The sequence below is a fragment of the Macrobrachium nipponense genome, chromosome 43 (genome assembly GCF_015104395.2).
Source record: "Macrobrachium nipponense isolate FS-2020 chromosome 43, ASM1510439v2, whole genome shotgun sequence".
NCBI classification, from domain to species: Eukaryota; Metazoa; Arthropoda; class Malacostraca; order Decapoda; family Palaemonidae; genus Macrobrachium; species Macrobrachium nipponense.
In genome coordinates, this window is record NC_061104.1 from 1039396 (window position 1) to 1055953 (window position 16558).

General features: G+C 36.5%; 1 protein-coding gene across 1 annotated transcript in view; it reads right to left on the minus strand.

Annotated features, from left to right (window-relative positions):
• Positions 1 to 98: 98 nt before the first annotated feature.
• The window catches only part of LOC135213756 (uncharacterized), a 44850-nt gene continuing 28390 nt past the window's right edge, over positions 99 to 16558 (minus strand). The window contains exons 3-7 of the mRNA XM_064247882.1: positions 6565 to 6643; positions 5458 to 5598; positions 1289 to 1492; positions 1035 to 1149; positions 99 to 172 (exon numbers count right to left, since the gene is read on the minus strand). Of these exons, the coding sequence (XP_064103952.1) occupies positions 99 to 172; positions 1035 to 1149; positions 1289 to 1492; positions 5458 to 5598; positions 6565 to 6643 (613 nt within the window). The remainder of the gene's footprint in view (positions 173 to 1034; positions 1150 to 1288; positions 1493 to 5457; positions 5599 to 6564; positions 6644 to 16558) is intronic.

The following is a 16558-nucleotide window of genomic DNA, read 5'->3' on the forward strand; positions in this document are numbered from 1 at the left end:
ACAACCATCGTAAGGGGAAAACTCCAGGCTGACTCCTGGTCGGGCAGTTCCTGGTTTTCCAGAGGAGGTATGAAGGTAAGGTCTGCCAGAGGTTCATCCTAGGGCGACAGAGTTGAGGCCAAAGAAGAATCATGGACTAGAGTTTGGCCATGGGCTGCGGTAAGCTCCATGCCTGTTGGAGGATCTCCGGTAGGAGAATCCTTGATCAGGTTAGGCGCCGGCGCTAGCTCAGGGCCAGGCGCAGAGGTCAAGTTCTGTGTGGCTCACGTCCAGGCTGGACGGAGCTTGCACTGCTCAGTGCTGCCAAAGTGGCACTGGCAGAGAGTTGAGGTCGACTGGACCTGGGACGGGTACCGGAGGTGCAATACCTCTCAGCGGGCCCTTGGTAATGGGAGACAGAGGCTCCTGTCTCTTGTGGAAGGCTAAGCCTTGTGGAAAATGGACAGTGTCCGCTGCTGGTAGTCTGCTAGGGCACCTAGGCCAATTCGTGGAGTGCCCTACGTTGCAGGTTTTGCAACGGAACTGTGAATGGTCAATCTCCCTCCTTGGTAACGGGGGGGGGGGACTGTTGGTGGACGTACTTCCTGGAGGATGTAGAATTTCGATGACTCCTTGCTTTGGAGTGATTTGTTTTGGGGTTAGGACCCCTAGGCTTTTTGAAATGAGAGGGAGACTTCATGTCTTGCCCTAGGAGGAGGTCGTAACCTCCTGGAATGTAGCTTGCAACTGCAAGGGTACAAACTTTGGAGAAGTGAGGTCTGGTGACCCTCAATTGGACGGTCGGAAGGATCAGCTTGATATGGTTGATACCTTCAATGGTGATTAATTGACGTCTATCGACGTTAGCCCCTCGGGGGATTCGGTCTTCTCGTATCAGGGAGATTTGAGCGCCAGAGTCGTCGTAGGCTCTGACGTGGCTTGGCTGATAATGACTTTGGAGGGGTGCGACGGTTATAGGGCCCTTAGCCGGGTGTCCTAGTAAGGAAGGATTGGTAACGGCCATTGCGATGGCGGGAATATTGTGATTAGCGCACCCTCCATAATTTGCAGACATGTGACCCTGGCGGCCACAGTCTCGGCAGAACTTGTTCCAGAACCTCTTCCGTGGCACTGGATGGTAAGGCAGAGATGTCCCCACAGGTTGCGAATCTGTGGAGTCACCAAGGCTGGCAGTGTGCTCTGGCACAGGTGAAGAGTCCTCTCTGGTAGTGATTTGAGGTAGGGAGGTTAAGGACTCCTCTGTTGAATCACCCTCGGAAACAAGTCCGGGGTTAACTGGTGGGCTTACCTTTTCCAAAAGGGAGGAGGTATGCGGTAAAATGGTAAGAGGCTTAGATGATGCAGAAGAAACTTCGGGCTCTGACACTGGGTCAGGGCCAGGCTCACCAATAGAAAGGATGTCGGGGACATCGGAGGCACTAGCCTCTGAATCTAGAATTGAGGGTTGGTTATCTGGCATGCTGCAGGTGTCCGGTGCATCAGGTAGTGGGAGCTGCGTCCAGGGGAGATACGGCTTTAGTAGATCTCGGCCCAATATCACCTGATAAACATCATGAAATTGTTCAACTACGCCCAGGCGGCACAATGTGGTTTCCCTGGTCTCCTGGTCCAGAAAGGGCATTTCCACATTCAGAAGGACCGAAGGAACAGAATAGAGGTTACCGTCAATCCATTCAAACTGAATTTCTTCGTCCGTCTGGATTTTGGCACCCCTAGGCAATGCCTTTCTTGCAATGAGGGAGACCTGGGCTTCGGTGTCGGCCATGACTTGTACCCACTGATAGGCCATAGGAGACTGTTCATCAGGGAGGGCTACATGGTAGCCTTGGAGAAGTTCACCCTGGAAACTCTCATCCCAAGGTAGGGATCGACTTGGGCACCGGTCGGAATCCACAGCATGCCCACGCACACAGCAAGTGGTGCAGAACCTCCGCAACCACCTCTTACCGGGAGTCCAGCTCATGGTCTGGAGCTTGGAAGCTTGCCGAGAGATTTCGTCATCTCTGAGAGCTAGCTCATGCTTTCTCTCTTCTTCTCTTTCCTTCTTCTCTGCTTCTTTGGCTTTTCTCTTGTTTTCTCTTTCTTCCCTTTCTTACAGGCTCGCGGCATCCTGCTGCGCCTTCATCCACTGGTCAAGTGCTGGTCCAGTGTAACCGGCCTCCTTGCCCAGAGTTATGAGGGCTCGGAGCTTCTCTAGCTCTATGGCAAAGAAGTCGTGGGAAGCAGGGGAAGACATTTCCCTTAGGCTGCAGTAGAGGCTCAGATGAAAATGAAAATAATGGCCAGGAAGGGTACTGAATGGAATGGGAGTGCCTACTGTGTAATGTGGCACTCACTTGGAAATGGGTTCTGCGACGTGGTAGTGAAAAAGTCTGAAAAGACTGGGTGCTCTGTGGCACTTGGGAAGTGTCAAGTTGGTGGCACTTCTGGAATGGCACCTTCTGATGAGGCGGAAAATCAAATAGAGTGTGCGGCATACGTCACACTTAAGGGCGTTCCTCACTTGGGAGACGCTGGAATGGGCAGCCTGTAGGTCCAATACAGGTGCACGGCACTTATGGAGGGGTTCCTTGGTTGAGTGATCCGAAATGGTGGATACTCTAATGAATGGGCATTCCGTAAGACGGACACGCGGGTAAAATGGCTACCTGTACGTCCTGTACAGGTGCACGGCACTTATGGAGGCGTTCCTTTTGGACAGCACTAGTAGTGCTGGTATTGCAGCACTTCGGGAGGCGTTCCCTTGATTGGGTGATCCGGGATAGCAGATACAATAATGGATTGGGCGTTCCTTAAGAACGGACACGCAGGTTTGACAGCACTTAGGGCTGGTATTGCGGCACTTTTGGGAGGTGTTCCCTTGTTGAGTGTTCCGAAGGATCACTGACCCTTGTACATGGACACACTAATTAATTGGGCGTTCCGTAAGGATGGACACGCAGGTAAAGGGCTACCTGTACGGCCTGTACAGGTGCAATGGCACTTATGGAGGCGTTCCTTGGGCACTGGTAGCATGCTGGTGTGTCACGTCGGACGACACTAAATGTTGTATACTCAAATATACTGAAGAGAAATGGCACTGCTCGTGGCAGAGTGTAATGGTGGAGGAGAGAAAGTAAAAGGTGGGAGTACTGCAGCAGCCAGTCGATGGACAGTGTCACGAATTAGTGGCACTGTAAAATGGTAAGACCTGACGTGCACTGGTGGTGGCCAGTCCTAGACTGGTAAGCTTCCTTGTCTAGAAGTAATGAATTTGCGTGGCACACTGTGCGGGTTGTGCTTGCGGTATACGCAAGTCTTTTGGGATAAAGAAAATGAAAAGACCACTCGGGCAATGACAGGTAGTGGTAATTTGAAAATGCTCAGTCCTTTGCTGAAGTACTCGATAAATGAAACAAATGCTTGCAAACTGCAATGGACACAGGCGCGTACGTATCACGCTCAGTGTAAATGATACACAAGAGACTAAAATAATGTTAATTCTGCATGCGTAATGGTAATAGATGTAGTACTCTTGGCTTTGTGAATAATAGGTTCTCTCTCTCTCTCTCTCTCTCTGAGAGGGTGAAAATGATATATGAATGAACTCCCTTGTATTTAATTGAACTAATACTTTTAGTTTTAATATGACGCACTTGCGGTAAATTATCTACTTACGTTAACGTTTAATGAAAGAATTGCTTTGGAATACGTTTTACAAAAATGATAACGCTCTCGCGGTGAACGATGTTTACGTTAATGGTAGCGGCTTGCGCTTATAGGAAATAATTTACGTTTCAAAATGAATTTCACAAAGACACGTTTTACGTTAACAATTCTTGTAATTTACTCTACTTTTAAGATTTACGTTAACTTTACATAAGGATACTAGGTCCTTGTGACAAGTGAAAATGACGGTAAGGATTTTAAGATGAAATGTTAGCAAACATTTGTAAATGGAAAAGGTTACGTTCAGTACGAAGTGAAATGGAACTTTCGCTCAGCGAGTGAGTGAGCGATACGACGTGAAACGCGGTGAGCGAACAGAGGACAGCTGATTTCTGTAAAAGCGAAAACGATTTACAACAAAAAATTCTAATTTCTTATTCAAGATGAATTACGTTAATTTCTCTGGCAGAACGATCGATGCTAGTATGAAGATTGATATTATTTACGTTAAAACATCAAGACTTAGGTTACTTTGCTTAAATAATCGAGATAATTCTTAAAGGGATACAAAATATGGCTGCGTTGTGTGAAACAAAGGTTGGCTGCAGGCCTGAGAGAGCGCATACGCTCAGCTTAAGCTGAGGCTAAGCGGTTACCAACACTTGGAATGAAAACTAAGTTAAAACGAATTCCCCTAACATATCACAGACAAAAGAATTGTACACTTCTTTCGCCGTAACTATTAGTAGAACACTCCTAACTAGCTAGGCTTTCTAACACAGCAATAAACCCTGGCAAAGCACTTCCTAGTTTGATCTGGTACTTTCTGGCATCTATCTAACACGTGCTTGTGTCTCGTCAGGCGAGGACAATGCAATTTACAAAATAACAGAATTCACTCGGTGCTCTGGCCATTACAATATAATAATATTTCTCACTTAACACTTACTTAAACACTTCGTAAATAAAAATACTTAAACGTACCTTAAGCTAACATTGGTTATAAATAATCATATCATATGAAAGGTATACCTTACCGTGAGTCAGTGTGTGTCTTCCGCTGCAAGTGTGCTTTGATTTGCGCTTTGTAAAAACACTTACATTTTACGTTTTACAAGGGATAACGCGATTTACAAGCTTTTTGAGCAAGCTAGGTTCGAATCCTGGCAAGGTCGCCATTGTTACGTATGAAGCCCGGCCTTGAAAGGACTCCAATATGTAAACAGGAATAGTTGAGGGAAAAAACAATAAATTACTTGAACTTACCGTAAAAGGATTTATAGTGATAAGTTACTCTAGAGGAAAAGGTCGCCAGAAACTCAGCTAATTACTTTACATCTATTTATCTACAAGAGGCCGTTACTGGCCTGGAGAAAAAGTAAATGCAGCGTATCCACACGTTGGGACACATATATCTCTCACAAATGGATAGCTGGCTAAAAATGTGATTCACATAATAGCTGGGTTTTGAAATCTTGCGGTAATGCAACACTTGCGGGCGGACAGACTTGGACACGTGACTCAGGGAATCTGGAAAAAGATCCCAGATTAGACAAGATAAAAAAAAAGGGACTTCTTGCACAAGTTAAGATTATTCAGTTCTCTAACACTGGGGAAAAGGCCCTCTAGTGTTTAACTGAGGTATGCAATGACTTCATTTGTCTGGGACGATCACACAAGGGGAAGCATGCGGCCATGAGGCAGTGAGAAGCACAAAGGGATATTCGTTTGAGGTTGAAGGTTGAAAATGGGGAGTAAATAGACACTAGGAGGTAAGGTACTGGCAATATGCTGTTTCACAAGACATACCTGGATGCCATGATCAGTGGACCTTTGTAGAAATGTGGCATCCGGCTTTGTCTCGTATCTGGGCGCGCCAGTAACGCCGTTAGGCCTAAGTGTGGGAGGCTGGCTGCCTGGACATCCGTCCGAGGTCACGACTGGAGACGACTGAGAAAGAGGGCAGGTGTCTTTCCTGGGTGTTGGGGGTCAGCTTAACCCCCCAATAGCAGGGAAAAACCTGGAAAACAGAACATACAGCCAGCAGAGGGTTCACAGGAAAAAGAGCTTAAGATATAGGCCTAAGAAGTACCAGTCTGCCTACATCTTTCCCTTTGGGATACGTCCCTAAAGCTGACAAGTCTATTTTCCCCCTTCTAACAGGAACTCCCTATCTCTGGCTGGCGTGTTTTGGTTTCCCGCCTAAAAATCAGCTGATATTTGGAGGAATATGGCTGCCTTTTTACAAATCAAAATATTTAACTAAATTCTGGGTAGACGAGGAGGTCAATAAACGTAGCAATATATATATATATATATATATATATATATATATATATATATATATATATATATATATTATATATATATATATGTATGTATGTATGTATGTATTTCAGTTAAATTCCACATAAGAAAATGAAAAAGGTATGTCTCAGAAAATGCCCAACAGTTTCGTTCTCCACTGGACCTCTTCTTGGAGCGTTTATTTTTCTATGTGGAATGCAACTGAATTACTATATCTTCGTGTCTAAGAAATTTACCATACTATATACGCATGTGTATATAATTATACATACATACACACATTCATACATACATATATATATATATATATATATATATATATATATATAGTATATATATATATATATATATATATATATATATATATATATATATATATAATAAAAAGTTTTTATCTTAAAACTTTTCATATTCTTAATAAACTACCAATAATGACTAGTAATATTTAAAATATAGAACTGAAATAAAAACGTAAAATAAAAAAAACGCACACAAGCCTTACTAAAATCGATTCAAATTAATGCATTTAAATACCAAAAAGTAATAAGTAAAAAAAAAATAAATGAATAAAACACATGCATGATGGCTCCAATTAAAAAAACTAGTTACTTTATAATTCCCAAGATAATCGGAGACTTCTCGAAGCTCCCGGGAACCGGGAATAATCACTAATGAGCCAGAATTAGGACTGAAAGTGGATAAGGAAAGCATGAGGAATTAGTTCTAAATACCTTGAACTCATTATCCTCATTATCATAGCCGGGAAAACAGCAATTGAGACACTGGAGAGAGAGAGAGAGAGAGAGAGAGAGAGAGAGAGAGAGAGAGAGAGAGAGAGAAAGGGTGGGGGTGATTATGTCTGCCCAATCAGAAGTTGTTGGAAATAGGAATAATTTGTTATGACAGAGGCGTGAGAGCGAGAATAAGGAATAAGTTGCTTCCAATTATATATATTATATATATATATATATATATTTATATATTTATATATATCTATATATATATATATATAAAAAAAAAAAAAATATATATATATTATATATATATATATACTAAATAATTTACATCTTCATATATATTATGCAGAGGAGTATGAACTAGCAGACCTAAGAGAAGGGTGATAGAATATTTTACAGATATGAGCTTTGATTCCCATACTTCTAAGAGAAAGAGAGAGAGAGAGAGAGAGAGAGAGAGAGAGAGAGAGAGAGAGAGAGAGAGAGAGAGAATCTCAGACTATATAGGAGAGGAACTGCTTGAATAAAGGGACTAGGAGTCAGATATACTGACGCTCCCTTCAAAACGACATAAAAATAAAAGGGGATGATTAAGAGAGAGAGAGAGAGAGAGAGAGAGAGAGAGAGAGAGAGAGAGAGAGAGAGAGAGGCTTCTATTATGTTAATCAATGGAAAGGACGCTCGCTAAAATTAATAAACGCGTCATTACAGCGGATAATTGCGAATTATCTCCATCGCTAGAAATGGGAATATGAAGACGTTCCAGATAGGGCGATGATTTACGAGGAACTAACTGGATTATTATTATTATTATTATTATTACTTATTATTAATATATTATTATTATTATTATTATTATTATTAAAGAAAATTCATATGTTTATAAATAGAAAATCTGTATATTTTTATATTTTAACATATTATTATTATTATTATTATGTTATTATTATTATTATTATTATTATTATTATTATTATTATTATTATTATCATTATTATTATTATTATTATTATTATTATTATCATATTATTAATATTATTATTATTATTGTGATTATTGTTATTATTATTATTGTTACAGAAAATTTCTTATAATTATGAAACGAAATCTGTATGTTTTAAATTTCAGCATTATATTATCATTATTATCATTATTATTATTATTATTATTATTATTATTATTATTATTATTTTAAACGAAATCAATTATATTTTCACCAAATTATAGTATATCAAGGTATATTCATTTCACTAACAAAATTAGCACTTGATATATGTTCAGGATCCTGACGTTATCAAATAATAATAATAATAATAATAATAATAATAATAATAATAATAATAATAATAATAATAATAATAATAATAATAATAATAATAATAATATTACTTTGATAACGTCAGGATTCTGAACATATATCAAGTGCTAATTTTGTTAGTGAAATGAATATATCTTAATATACTATTAATTTGGTGAAAATATAATTGATTTCCTCTTAAATAATAATAATAATAATAATAATAATAATAATAATAGTAATAATAATAATAAATAATAATAATAGTAATAATAATAATAATAATAATAATAATAATAATAATAATAATAATAATAATAATATAATAAGGAACACTATATTAAAATACCAGTAATTTCGATTTTTTCAAAATACACACATTAATATGGGCTGAAAATATTACTATTCTTTTCTTTATAATAATAATAATAATAATAATAATAATAATAATAATAATAATAATAATAATAATAAATCCAACAATAATAATAACTAATAATAATAACTAATTAATAATAATAATAATAAAAAATAATAATAATAATAATAATAATAATAATAATAACTAATAATAATAATAATAAAGTAATAATAATTACTTTCCAACACGGCGTCCGAACTTCAGTGGTGGTTCAGGAGACTAAACTCGACTTTGACGATTCCCAAGTTGGCCCAAAGTTTAATCTTGATGGTAACCTGGATCTCGGTTCAAAGGGAAGACGTCTGACAGCGGTTTCGGGAAACAGATGATCTTTGGGTCGGGGCGAGAGAGGAACCTCTCCCACGACCTTGGGAAGGTCCTTAGAGGGTATGTGTGTTTTTTTTTTTGTGTGGGTTGGTTTCTTAAGTCCCCCCCCCCCCCTCTCTCTCTCTCTCTCTCTGCTCTCTATCCCGTATCATATATATATATATATATAATATATATATATATATATATATTATATATATATTCTATATATAATATATATATAAAATATATATATAATAAAACAACAGAAATATACATATACATACATGTATAACATAGTATATATATGCTATGCATGTGTTTATATAAAAAGATACAGAGAGAGAGAGAGAGAGAGAGAGAATAACTAGCACATGCACATAACTGTATGTATGTATGTATGTATGTATATAAAGATATCAGAGAGAGAGAGAGAGAGAGAGAGAGAGAGAGAGAGAGAGAGAGAGAGAGAGAGAGAGAAACTAGCACACTGACATCGTTAAATAATACATGTTTTATTCCCCGTTTTCCGACAATTAAAATTCACGCCGCTCAAACGAAAACAAAATATGTAAATATTTTATATTTATCCGTCAAAATATTTGACGGATTTCATTCAGTGAGTCTTTTCTGTCTAAGTTATTGTTCATTTTTTCCATAATATAATAGAATATCATCTATAGAAAGACATATAATAATTTTCTCTTTTAGGTTTGGCCTGTGTACAGTCTTGGCATGTTTACTGCGTACTGAATACTTGTGTATAACTGTATCTGTGTACTGAGTGCTGTGGAGTGTGCATTTTTGTATACCTCCAGTCGAAGTTTAATAAACGAAACATTCAGAAATGGCGTCGTAAAATTCTGGGTCATCCTCTGCATCAATATGCAGAATCAGGTACCTCTGTCACACCACTGGGACCTTACGTACCGCCCCTATGGTAGGCGATAGGGCAATCTCTACCATCTGTTATGGTATAATCGCCCCTCCCCAACCCCCGCCCCATAGTTTTATGACGTGGGTACCCTTTTTCATCATAACCACCTGCTGTAACCCAGTTTCACGGCGGACGGTACTTTATCCGTATCAGTTTATTAGGATAATGTTTTAGGATATTTTTGTGAATGTGATAGATTGTGTTAAAGATATCCTGAAAACTGTCTTGGCTACCGGAGGCGGAGTTTGTAGATATTGATGATAATCTGTATTCATTCATTCAATGAATGAATTTTTTTATAGTGAGAATATTGCCTCTATTCAAGCCAATGGTTTTAAGCCACATTGTCAAGTTACAGTACATTTTACCAGTAAAACTCCCTGTGAAACTCTTTAGCAGTAAAACACAGTATGAACTCTTTACCAGAAAAGTGCGCTATAAACATTTTACCAGTAAAAATGTTTAGGAACTCTCCCAGTAAACACGTATTAACTCTTTACCAGAAAAGTGCGCTATAAACATTTTACCAGTAAAAATGTTTAGGAACTCTCCCAGTAAAACGTGCTATGAACTCTACCGGTAAAACACAGTATGAACTCTTTATCAGTAAAACGCGCTATAAATATTTTACCAGCAAAAATGTTTATAAACTCTTTGCCAGCAATTGTGCTATAAACTCTCCCAATAAAACGCGCTATGAACTTTACACGTAAAACGCGCTGTGAAACGCTTTACCAGTAAAACGTGCTATGAACATTTTACCAGCAAAAATGTTCATTCTCCCAGTAAAATGCGCTAAAACATTTTACCAGTAAAAATGTTTATGAACTCTCCCAGTAAAACGCGCTATAAATATTTTACCAGCAAAAATTTTCATTCTCCCAGTAAAATGCGCTATAAACATTTTACCAGAAAAAATGTTTCCGAACTCTCCCAGTAAAACGCGCTATAAATATTTTACCAGTAAAAATGTTTATGAACTCTCCCAGTAAAATGCGCTATAAACATTTTACTATTAAAAATGTTTCTGAACTCTCCCAATAAAACGCGCTATGAACTTTACTCGTAAAACGCGCTGTGAAACGCTTTACCAGTAAAACGTGCTATGAACATTTTACCAGTAAAAATGTTTATGAATTCTCCCAGTAAAATGAGCTATAAACATTTTACCAGTAAAAATGTTTCTGAACTCTCCCAGTAAAACGCACTATAAACATTTTACCAGTAAAAATGTTTATGAACTCTCCCAGTAAAACGCTATAAACATTTTACCAGTAAAAATGTTCATGAACTCTCCCAGTAAAACGCGCTATAAACATGTACCAGTAAAAAGTTAATTGAAACTTTCTCTTCAGTAAAAACGCTAATAAAAACATACAGTAAAAATGTTTAGAACCCTTCCTCCCAGTAAAACGCGCTATAAACATTTTACCAGTCAAAATGTTCATGAACTCTCCCAGTAAAATGCGCTATAAACATTTTACCAGTAAAAATGTTTATGAACTCTCCCAGTAAAACGCGCTATGAACTCTCCCAGTAAAAATGTTTATGAACTCTCCAAGTAAAACGAGCTATAAACATTTTACCAGTAAAAATGTTTATTAACTCTCCCATTAAAACGCGTTATGAAGTCTCCCAGTAAAACGCGCCGTCCTCATCTCGTTATGAACACATAGGTAGATCTGAAACTGAGAGAGAGAGCCGATCGAGTTAAGCTATTTCCTAAGCGCATTCCGGCTCTGAAAGGGGAGTAAAAGGGTTTCGGATTGTATCCCATTGTCCAATTGGCTCTTTTGAAAAAAAAGTTTTATTCCCAATTTCACGTTCAAGTTCAAAGCGCCGATACTTTAAGGCTAATTCGGTGGGCCGAATTGGTAGTAGGTGTCCATTACGCTTATTGGTAACAGGTGTCCATCAATCCTTATTTTCATGTTTTGTACAACAACAACAACAACAACAACAATAATAATAATAATAATAATAATAATAATAATAATAATAATAATAATAATAATAATAATAATAATAATAATAATAATAATAATAATAATAATAATACACACTATAAATACACCCAGTCGATTGGAGGACTGTGATAACATCCCCCCCCAAAAAAAATAATAATAATTAGACAAATTCTGACAAAACGAAATTAAAATATAAGGCCTAACACTCATCTGAAAATCCCACACACTGATAAAAATACAATATTAATATCCGCCCAAAAATTCACACGGTGCCATATTGGAATCTCCTCTCTACCTACACAAGAGAAAAGTGAAAAAAAAAAAGTAATTAAATTCCTAAATTTTATGGCCAGTAAACTCGGCTAGATATGAAAAATCTTAGGCATTATTCAAAATTCAATTTCACTTTGATGGACTTTTTTCACCCAAGATACTTCGCTTCGCGTTCATACCACCATTTTTATAACGTTTTCTTCGTCGAGAATTAATATCATAAATGTCCTTTGGACATTTTTTCAAGTTATTTTGGGATGCTTCTGATAATTTTGTGGAATCTTTATATTATCTTACTAATATATCATTGAATGATTGCCGTCCATTAATTGGCATTGTCCTGTGAATATATCTTAAAAGTTTTTTGGTTTCTTTCTCTTAATTTTATGTAATATCACTTTCATAATCATATAAATAAAATTGGCCACTTTTGGAGCCAAAAGATTGATTGTGAGTTATTTGGTGTCGCAGCTACCAGGATCACATACACAGTAACATGTCTTCAACATGTTGGTAACATATTGCATACATATCACCAACAATATTTATTACGTTTTTTGGTCTGTTTTTCGTAATATCACTTTTATAATCATATTCGACACGTTTGGAGTCAAATAATTGATTGTGAGTTATTTGGCTACACAGCTACCAGGATAACATACAGACAGACATGTCTTCAACATGTTGGTAACTTATTGCATACATATCACCAACAAGTTATAGACAAGTCAACCACAGTAAGACTTGCAAATGGTGAAATGTCGTTCATGTTACCATATCAATAGTAGCCTACAAATACCATTTACTGATTAATCGTAGGTTATCTGGCGTTACAACTAAGTTGGGCGTTAGAACTACAAGGAAATATGTCATCAACATGTTGGGAACTTATCACAAACATACAACCATGTTGAAAACAAGTTCACGACCGTAAGTAGATAATGACAAGCACTGGTTAAGACCACCAACACGCCGTTCACTTGTATCCAACCTGTTTGTGATGTATGTGCAATAAGGTGTTGACTAAAGTAGATTCACATCAACCGTGCATTTGATGTCTAGGCCCGTCCCTTACGACGCTCCTCCTGATTGGCTGTTGATAAGCAAATCACGGGGCTGAAAACTCTCAGTCTCTCTCGAGAGTTCACATAGGCAGGATGTATGTTCCACCGCTCTTGAGAGATACGGCTTTCAAAGTATCCCTCAGGAGAGGTGGAACATACATCCTGCCCATGTGAACCCTCTCGAGAGACTGAGAGTTTCCAGCCCCGTGATTGGCTTATCAACAGCCAATCAGGAGACTGAGAGTTTCCAGCTCCGTGATTGGCTTATCAACAGCCAATCAGGAGCGTCGTAAGGGACGGGCCTAGACATCAAATGCACGGTTGATGTGAATCTACTGTAGCTCCTGATTGGCTTATCAACAGCCAATCAGGAGCTACAGTAAACACTAACCCTCTGAGAGGGTCGAGAGAATATTTCCCAGTATAGAAGAAGTCACGAACAGTCTTTTGTTTACGTTATATAAGTTCCAGCAGTGAGAGAAACTGGCCCAGGGCTGGATAAGGGTATCCAGATCGTTGAATATACGTTTAAAGGTGTTAAAGTTGGTTAATTAGGAAATCCCTTACGTTCTAAAGACTGTAACTATTTTCATATATATCAAACGTCGTACTATACCTCTTACGAATGACTAATTACCAAAGTTGTCCTATGAGTCAACACTAATTCGAATTTTAGCGACAAAACTAATAAATAAAAATGGATTTTTCGTCATATTTATCTCTTTATTTATTCATTTACTTAAGATACATATTCAGACGAAACAAAGATACATATGTAGTCCCTAAAGTAACCACCAACAAATGATCGAATGTCATTCACATACATACATACATACATACATACATACATACATCCATACATACATACATACAAAAAATAGATTTAACATTAAAAAGCAGTACGAAATTTAACCCTAAGAACCCCAGGAAAAGAACCCAGTGAGTGAATTAACACTAAACAAAAAGGGGCAGAGAGATTACTGGATAAAAAAAAAATTCCTGGTATTCTAGATCCTATTTCTTCCCATATCGCCAAAGACTGACGTGGAGGGCTAAAGCTAATCCTATATCTCTCTCTCATATCGAAGGGGGAATGTAAAGGGGGACGGCAGAGCGATAAGGCTGAGGAATAGTAGTGGTATTACTTTAATGGAGTGGGCGAACTGCCTTAGAGAACGGAGGACTTCATAGAAATTAACGAGAGACGAATGGGGGGAATAAACGTCGAAGATTTAGATCGTAGATTAAGAGGTTGTATACTGAACTGATATGTGAATTTTTTGTTCACTTACTCTGGGAGTAAGCCCACTAACTTGTTGCAGATGCCTGAGATGTCTTCCTGAAGTTCCTTATATATATATATATATATATATATATATATATATATATATATATATATATATATATATATATATATATATATACTTATTTACATGTATATGTATACATACATACATATATATGTAATTTGTTTTTGTGCCCGTGGGCGCGTGGGTGGCTGGGTATCCCTCCGCCCCGTATTGCTGCCGTATTCGTGCAGGCGTGCGTGCGTGAAACGAAGCTCCTTACCAGAAAATAGAAAGAGCCCAGAGAGAGAAAGAACGAAGAAGAAGAAAGAAAGGAAAAAATGTTTACTCAGCAAACGGGGAATTTTAAACAAGCCGGGAGCCTCCCTTCGTAAATAGCGCAGGTTTTAAAGGCGACCTTATGCTCTGAATGCGAGTATAATTAAGTAGAAACTCAAATGAGTAATCTCGGGGCGGCTCTGAAGAGACGAAGCTAAAGGTTATATTTGCCCTGTGAGGAGAAAATAAGAGAGGACAGGGGTTTACCAAACAGAGTCGCGTCCTCGTTGTTGGAAGCTTCTACTGTTGGTGGTTGTGAGAAGTTGGTGATGCAGTGTTTGATTCGTTTTTTTTTGTAGGTTAATTTTAAATTAACAACATGATTATTTCAAACTAAGAGGTTTATCTTAATTAAGATGTTTTTTTTACTCTTTTGGACATATTTGGAGCCTGTTAAAGAAAATGCTTGATTTTAAATCATCAAAATTATTATTTCAAACTAAAATGTTTATCTTAATTGAGCTGTTTTTACGCTTTTTGACATATTTGGAGCCGTTTGAGCAAAAAAAAGTTTAATTTGAAATCATCAAAATAATTATTTTAAATTAAAAGCTTTACTAAGCTGTTTTTACGCTTTTTGACATCTTTGGAGCCTGCTTGAAAAATTGTTAATTTTTAAATCACAACATGATTATTTCAAATTAAAAGGTTAATCTTAATTAAGCAGTGTTTTACTCTTTTTGACATATTTGGAGCCTGTATAAAAAATGGTTAATTTTAAATAGTCAAAATGATTATTCAAAACGAAAAGGTTTATCTCAATTAAGCTGTTTGTTTAGGTTTTTTTGACTTATCCAAATATGTCAAAAAAAGTTTTAAAAAATGGTTAATTTTAAATCATTAAAATGATTATTTCAAACTAAAAGCTTCATCTTAATTAAGCTGTTTCTACCCTTTTTGACATATTTAGAGCTGGTTTAGAAAAATGGTTAATTTTTAAATCATCGAAATAATGATTTCAAACTAAAAGCTTTTAATTTTAATTAAGTTGTTTTTACGTTTTTGGCATATCTGGAGCCGATTTAAAAAAAAGTTAATTGTAAATCGTAAAAATTATTATTTCAAACTAAGAGGTTTATCTTTATTAAGCTTATTTTACGCTTTTTGACATATTTGGAGCCTGTTTAAAAAAATGGGTAATTTTAAATCGTCAAAATGATTATTTCAAATTAAAAGGTTAATCTTAATTAAGCTGATTTTACGCTTTTGACATATTTGGAAGCGTTTAGAGCAAAAAAAGATTAATTTTAAAACATCATTATTATTATTTAGAACTAAGAGGTTTGCCTGAATTAAGCCTTTTTTACCCTTTTTGACATTATTTTCTTATAATTGTGTAAATAATGTATGCTTTTTTGACATTTTTTTCTAATAATTAAGTGTCAAAAATTCATATGTTTGTTTGCATAATTCTATTTTGCAAGACGTAAATAAAGTTAGATTATAATAATCCAGTGTTTTATATAAAATTAGGTTTTTAATCATACTGTTTTTATGCACGTAACATACTTTTAATTTTAGTTAGCGTAAAAAATTAAACTAAATTAAAAAAGCTAATTATTTCCAGAATTTTAATTCAATCAGACATAAATTAAATTGAATAATAAAAAAGTTATTTGTTTTTATAAAATTCGGGCTTAAAAAGAAAACTAAATTATGAAAGATTTATCTACGTTGCAGAATTTTATTTTGAATTAAAGTATAAGAATCTGGAGCTTTTGACATAACGTTTCTTTAACAAGACGTTGATTAAATTACTGTAAGAATGATTCATTCACCTGATTATATATTCAGATAATTTTGGTCTTTTGTAACCCATTAGGTCTTGAACCATGCAAATTACCTTTCTCGTAGTTTCTTAGGTAATTATGAATAAAATTTTCCTGCTTGGAAAACGCTCAGCACAATTATCACCGTGAAAATATTTTATTTACTTACAAAATAAAAATTAAAATATGAGTAAAAACATTTCAACG